Source organism: Gadus chalcogrammus, chromosome 4, assembly GCF_026213295.1.
Source record: "Gadus chalcogrammus isolate NIFS_2021 chromosome 4, NIFS_Gcha_1.0, whole genome shotgun sequence".
Classification (NCBI taxonomy): Eukaryota; Metazoa; Chordata; class Actinopteri; order Gadiformes; family Gadidae; genus Gadus; species Gadus chalcogrammus.
The window spans coordinates 5,793,881-5,800,582 of record NC_079415.1 but is presented as its reverse complement, the minus strand read 5'-3'; the positions used below and the strand labels follow the sequence as shown (position 1 = coordinate 5,800,582).

Sequence of the window (6,702 nt, the reverse complement as noted above, 5' to 3'; positions counted from 1 at the left end):
GCGTTTTATTAAAACGATTGCGGTTGGCTGCACTGCTGATGGCCACCAACAGATGGCGATATAGCCTCGTAAACATATAATCATAGTAATCATTTGTCTATTCAAAGTGAATATATATTTTTATTAGGCCTACTGACCAAATTCTAAGTGGATGAGAGATCGGACTAATAATAATATTATTATAGCCTATTATAATACAATAATTTACGGTCAATGAGCGTGATACATAAATTAATCCCAACCCAATCGACCGGATTGGGCCGAATGAATAATTGAAACAAACCTACTTTATATAGAACCAGTGTCTCAATGTATGGCAGCTGAAGATGAATACATAATGAGCGCGTTGGTGAGCGTCTTTTTTTATTTTTTGTTCCAACCGACATAATCATAAAAAAATTAGAGGACTAGTGGTCAATTTTAATGCCTTCATTTTAAGACGCCTAATTTTTAAATAAAGGATGTGGCTGTTTTTCAAGATGGTGTTTTTGTCATATTCGCAACAATTAAAGCAACTGCAATGAAATGCTTGAGTCTCAGCCCTTCAACAATGCAATCATATAAATTAATACAATTTATAAGAGAAACACAAGAAAAGTCCACTGAGATTTGAATAAACACAAAAGTAGTGCAAAGAAGTTGCATTTACACAGTGCTTAATTTACAGTGGATTAGTTGCATATTATAAACTAAGAAAAATGTACAAAAAAATTCTAAAAATTAGTCTATCTGGTGGAGGAAATAAAATGACTCGTATAACCTAAGTTGTAAAAACATATATTTTATTTTCCTATTATTATTTACTTTTTATTATATTTTAGCCTTTTCTGGAAATATTCCAAGGCCCGGTTCAAGCGGGTCCACGGACCTGCTCCCGCACAGGGACCGGGGGGTTGGGAATAGCCAATGCTGACGGGAGAGCGGGATTTGAAAGTCCCGCCCCCCGCTGAGCCTCCAGGGTCCGGATCTTCGTCCCTCCTCACAACGCGTCGAGCTGTGGACCAAAACAAACGCTCACACGGTCCGCTACGGAGTGTGTTCGTGTCTCTTTGGATTACTTAACGGTATCGATCACAGAGAGCCGCTCCTGAAGCAGTCCGCTGTCGGACGGGATGTGGTATTTTGCTCCGTGGTGTTGAGGCTCCAAGCGGACCGCTCGGCGTTCCGACGCCGGGATGAGCGTCTCCACCGCGGGCACCGGAGCGGCGCCCTGCCGCTTCGCACACTACTTCGCCATCTGCGGACTGGACACCGAGACCGGGCTGGAGGCGGATGAGTTAGCCGGTAGGATGATCATTTATATAGATCTGCGTTTTGGGTTTGTTTTATTGTGTTGTTGTGAGTTCGAACTCTGGACATTTGGGTTGGAGAACAACACGACGTGGTGGCGACGATCGCTCCTTGTCGGACTGGTCCCTCCTGGTCCCATCACTGGATCAGAACAACATCTAGAACCTAATAGTGGACCTTAAGGTCCTCAAACACACCGTGAATCACAACGACCACTGCGGCTCTTTCAGACAGACACGTTGTATTGTTTTGTTTGTACCACGAATGGAGCAGGAGTAGAGAGGAGGTGTGTTTGCGTGTGTTGGGGGGGGAGAGAGAGAGATGTAGTAAATCTGGAGTGATTCTTTCACCCTCTCTATTGATGAAGACCAAATGTCCGTTTATACGAGTCTTTTGGAATTTGTTTTCCACCAAAAAGCAGTAATGTCGACTTTTATTGCCCCTCTAGTTCTCATTGTGAACACATGTGTGTGTGGCAGACTCTGGGCTAAAGTTCAGCAGCTCTTTGTGCTGCGTTCATGTTCGCGGTCATAAAGGCTCGTCTCCCCCCGACCGGGACGGTAGAGGAGAATATGGAAATCCTGAGTAGAGAGAGGAGGTTTGAGTTACCAGGGAAAATGTTTTGGTCTTTTGGTCACCTGCTGTGTGTGTGTGTGTGTGTGTGTGTGTGTGTGTGTGTGTGTGTGTGTGTGTGTGTGTGCATATATGTGTGTGTGTGTGTGTGTGTGTGTGTGTCTGCATATGTGTGTGTGTGTGTGTGTGTGTGTGTGTCTGCATATGTGTGTGGTTTTGTAGGTGTGTGTGTCTGCATACATGAGTGTGTGTCTGCTTTCGTGTGTACGTGTCTCCCTGCATGTGTGTGTCTGCTTGCGTGTGTACTGTCTGCCTGCGTGCGTGTGTATGTGTGTGTGTCTGCATGTGTGTGCTTTTGTGACTAACCCTGGTTGGTGGACAACTGAGACTGTCTTGGTGCGTCCATCATGTGGAGCGCTGATGATGTCATGGCGAGGCTGTGATGAGGTCATCTGGCGTTGAGATGGACGGTCCCAGGAGAGGGGGGGGCGCATCTGTCAGCCTGTTGTGTTAGAGCTGAGATCAACCAATCCCACTATTGACCCTGTGGGTGATGTTGCAAGAGGAGTCCTGGTCCGTATGCTGCGATGGTCCCGAGGATTCATATCCTTGGTCTGTTCTGCTTGTTGCTGTTTTTCTATCGCTGTCAGCTGTCAATCAATCATGGGACACAGGATTGATTGATCGACATCATAGCTTCTGTAACGGTTGCAGAGATTTCTCTTCAGTTCTGCAACACGGCTTTAAGAGGCCTCCCATTGGACCCTCGCCCCCCCCCCCCCCCAGCCCGGCCCCACTGAGGTCCTCCTTTCAGCAGGGGGTCATTAGCATCCCCCCCCCCCCATTTCTCAGGTTGACTCTAACGCAGGGTGATGCATGCCAGGGTATTGTTACCACCCACCATAAACCACCTTACTGGTTCAACACCAGTCAAGGGTCTCTGCCTCATGCACACATGCACTATGCACACACGCACACAGGCACGAACACACACATACACACATGCACATTTACAAAAAAAACAAAACATTTTTTTGACCTGTGTCTACGATGTAACCTAGCGGGTGGTCGTTGTGTAGTTGTTTGTTGTGTAGTTCTGTACCGTTGTGTAGTCCTGAGGCGACCGTAATAACACTATAGTGACTCCCTGAAGCACACAGGAGACATCTTTATTATTTTCTCTGTTCTCTTTCATGTCACAATTGTTTATAAATTGTGTCTATACAATTTAGTAATTCTGACCCAAAAAGTGTGTCACGCTGAGATTTGAAATCCAAGTTGATGTGATGCCAGTCAACCTCCGTCTCCGTGTAGCCTTGTGTGTGTGTGTGTGTGTGTGTGTGTGTGTGTGTGTGTGTGTGTGTGTGTGTGTGTGTGTGTGTGTGTGTGTGTGTGTGTGTGTGTGTGTGTGTGTGTGTGTGTGTGTGTGTGTGTGTGTGTTCATGGCGGTGCTTATTTTAGACTCCGCCGTGTGTTCTTGCTGCTCCGGCCTTTTGTGTTGCAGCAGCCCGAGTTCCCTCGCCCCATTGTCCCACACGAGGACCTGACTTCCTGTTCGGCCGAGAATCTCACCCTCTCTCTCTGCCTGTTTCTACGTCTGTCTCTTTGTTTCTCTCTCTGTCTCTGTCTCTCTCTGTCTCTGTCTCTCTGTCACTGTCTCTCTGTCTCTGTCTCTGTCTCTGTCTCTGTCTCTGTCTCTCTCTGTCTCTGTCTCTCTCTGTCTCTGTCTCTGTCTCTCTCTGTCTCTCTCTGTCTCAGTCTCTGTCTCTCTCTGTCTCTGTCTCTGTTTCTGTCTGTCTCTGTCTCTCTCTCTGTCTCTGTCTCTGTCTCTGTCTCTGTCTCTGTCTCTGTCTCTCTCTGTCTCTGTCTGTCTCTGTCTCTGTCTCTCTCTGTCTCTGTCTCTCTCTGTCTCTGTCTGTCTCTGTCTCTGTCTCTCTCTGTCTCTCTCTGTCTCTGTCTCTCCCGCTCTCTGTGCGGATCTAGAACTACCAAGAAGCAGCAGAGTGTAACAGTTGCCTTATTGATTTATTATCGGTGAAGGGGCACGCTGATGGGAAACTATTCCATGATTCCAAACCATTCCAGGATTCCCCCCCCCCCCCCCCCCCATCGCCTCCGTCCTAAAATAGTGGGGCAGCCACTACTACGTCACCCAGCATGTGTGGTGTATAAATACGACTGGTGTGTACAGCGAGCTTCTCATCCACATTCCAGCACAAGCCTGATGCATTGTGGGTCGTGGAATCACAGGAGCTTACCAGGGGGGCTATATAATGGGGGGGGGGGGGGGGGGGGCGGACCACGCACACACGCATGCACACACACACACACAAACACACACACACACACCCTCAAGCACTCCTTCTCTCTGCCGGCGTAGAGGTGGTGTGGTTCTTCTGAGATGAAAGCCTGGAGTTCTTTGTGGTTCCTGGCTTCCTCTTTCTGGAATCCCCTCTTCTTTGATCTCTGCGTCTCCTCCCCCTCACACCTTTCTGTCTCCTCACACCTGTGTGACGGCCCCCCCGGCCCCCCTATCTCCGACCACGCCCTTCTGCTCGGTTCAACTCAGAGCTTTATTGGTATGGAAAGCTGGTATTTGATTGACACGAGTGGTTTGAAACGTCACGAAGAAACAATAACAACCGGATATACTGTGTTCTATAAAAGTACACGGTAAAAGTAGGAAGCTAAGAAAGAAGGTCAAGAAAGCTCAAACTATTTCCCAGGACCAGACCACAGACGACCCACTTGGACCGGTCTGGTGTGTCTGGTTGTGGCGGGGGGGGAGGGGCTGATGGCAGGGGTGGCAGGGTGGTATGCTAATGAGGACGAAGCCCACCCCTGTTGACCTGCTTTATGCAAATGAGCGTTACGCTACGATGCTAATGTGGGTTTTCCTAATGCCTCGTTAAGACCCATTTCAGAGCTCTTGTCTGCTCATTAAACGTGGACATGTATCAGGGTTATGGTAATGTTGGAACCACTTAACGATCCTGCGTTTTTATCATCGCGGAGAAAAGAAAATTAATTCAATTATGGTTTGTTTCTGTGTCGCCCCAGCTGTCTCCTGTCCAGTTGTTATGTATGTTGTGTAATGAATTTGATGATCTGTTTTGTGTTTTGGCTCTGGCTTGCAGTTTAGCCTCTCTTTCTCTCTCTCACTCTCTCTTGCCCTCTCACTCCCGCCCTCTCACTTTGCTCGCTCACTCGGTTTCTCTCTGTATCTCTCTCTCTCTCTCTCGCTCACTCTCTCTTGCTCTCTCTGCTTCATCAAATCAGTTTATATTATCTAGTGCTGCTGCTGGCTACATCCTCTTACTCCCTTTTTTAAAATGCTGGAATATTATGTACAAAAGACACAAAAAGCTATTCACTCACTCACTCACTCGTTCAGTCTCACACACACACATTCACACTCAAACTCCTACACACAAACACACACAGACAGAACTGGTTAGGTAATCCTGGCTCTAGGCAGGTCATGTAAGGCGGCTCGCAGAGCACAGGCCTGAACACGGAGAGCAACACAAACGTGTCTCCATCTCGCCCGTGGGTTCCTCTTATGTCCTCTGCGTTCCTCTATGCCTGCTGTGCGGATCACATAAAGACCTGTAAGTCAGACGTTGGTAAACAGTTACTCAGGAGAACGATTGCCCGTCTGCGAGATGTTTCCAGCTGGCAGTGCAGAAGACCGAAAGCTCTGAATCAGCAGAGCAGAGAACCGCTGATGGGTTAGGGTTTGTGTTCCTGTGAGGCGAGAGGTTCAGAAGAAAACGGCTTTGACAAAAACAAGTCGCCACTTTCTGTTCCTCTTTCCATCTAATGATGTTCCTCTAGCGCTGCAGGTTCTGCTCCTCAGAGCCCTGGGGGTTTAGAGCTCAGGGCCGGAGTATGTGGCTTCCGCATCACAATCCAAAACCCACGCGGTCGGGTATGGGACCCAACAGGGGGCGGGGTCTGCATCAGGGTGCCCCCCTGTGGTGGGAGCTGGGTACCGGTACTCTGTAGACCGGGTCAGCCTTCACACGTCCCCCAGTACATCACCGTACATGTCTGGCTTCCCTGCAAAGGAGTAGTCCACAAAACACCGGGGCTATATTTATAGATCTATACATAGATCTATACAAATAAACTACACCTATACATCTACATATTGTAGCGTGGCGCCACCGCTGTGTTGGAGCAAGCCCTTAGCTCTGCAGCTGTTCTGGACCGGGCGGTCCGCCCAGTCCTCCCACTGGGAAGCACTGGTGATCAGAGCCTGCTGCAGTCTGCCTCCCAGCGCCCACACAGAGGTCAAGGGTCGGGGCCCGGGGGGACAGCCGAGTGTTACGGGCGCCGGGTGATGATCTGTCATCCGAACCTGGCTGTCGGAAGACCAGCCAGTTAGTCCTACTGGTGGGCTCCCACTGAGACCACTGCTCTCCCTCCCCCCCCCCCCACGTTCTACTGTCCCCCTCTCGTCTCCCCCTCGCTGAGTAAAGTGAGCAGTTGCTCCCAGGGGGCGTGGCCCTGAGCCCTTACCCCACCCTGCCTATCTGTCTGACCTCCGACCCCCAGCCCATATGCCGTCTCTGTGGGGGGGGGGGGGGGGGGGGGGAGGGGGGAGAGCAGGACAAAAGCCTGGGGGTGGCGGCACTGCCTGGTGGTGTCAGGAGACGCTGGAATGGCCCGCGAGCCGTTACCCATCATGCATTCTGTTCTCTTTGTGCCACCAGAGTGTGACACCAAAGTTCCTCTTAATGACTTCTGTAATTAGTGGTAAAAGGAGGCGGGGCTAGTTATTGAGCCGCTGGGTGGGTGACCGTGAAGAGGGGGGGACAGAGCAGGGAACACAAC

At 49.7% G+C, this 6,702-nt stretch overlaps 1 protein-coding gene across 4 annotated transcripts in view; it reads left to right on the top strand.

The window, feature by feature from the left end:
• The first annotated feature begins 972 nt into the window (after positions 1 to 972).
• Positions 973 to 6,702, top strand: part of dennd5b (DENN/MADD domain containing 5B) — a 41,148-nt gene continuing 35,418 nt past the window's right edge. For all 4 annotated transcript variants that reach the window (XM_056589366.1, XM_056589368.1, XM_056589367.1 and 1 more), the window contains exon 1: positions 973 to 1,284. In XM_056589366.1, coding sequence (XP_056445341.1) covers positions 1,176 to 1,284 — 109 coding nt within the window. In that variant the 5' untranslated portion in view covers positions 973 to 1,175. The remainder of the gene's footprint in view (positions 1,285 to 6,702) is intronic.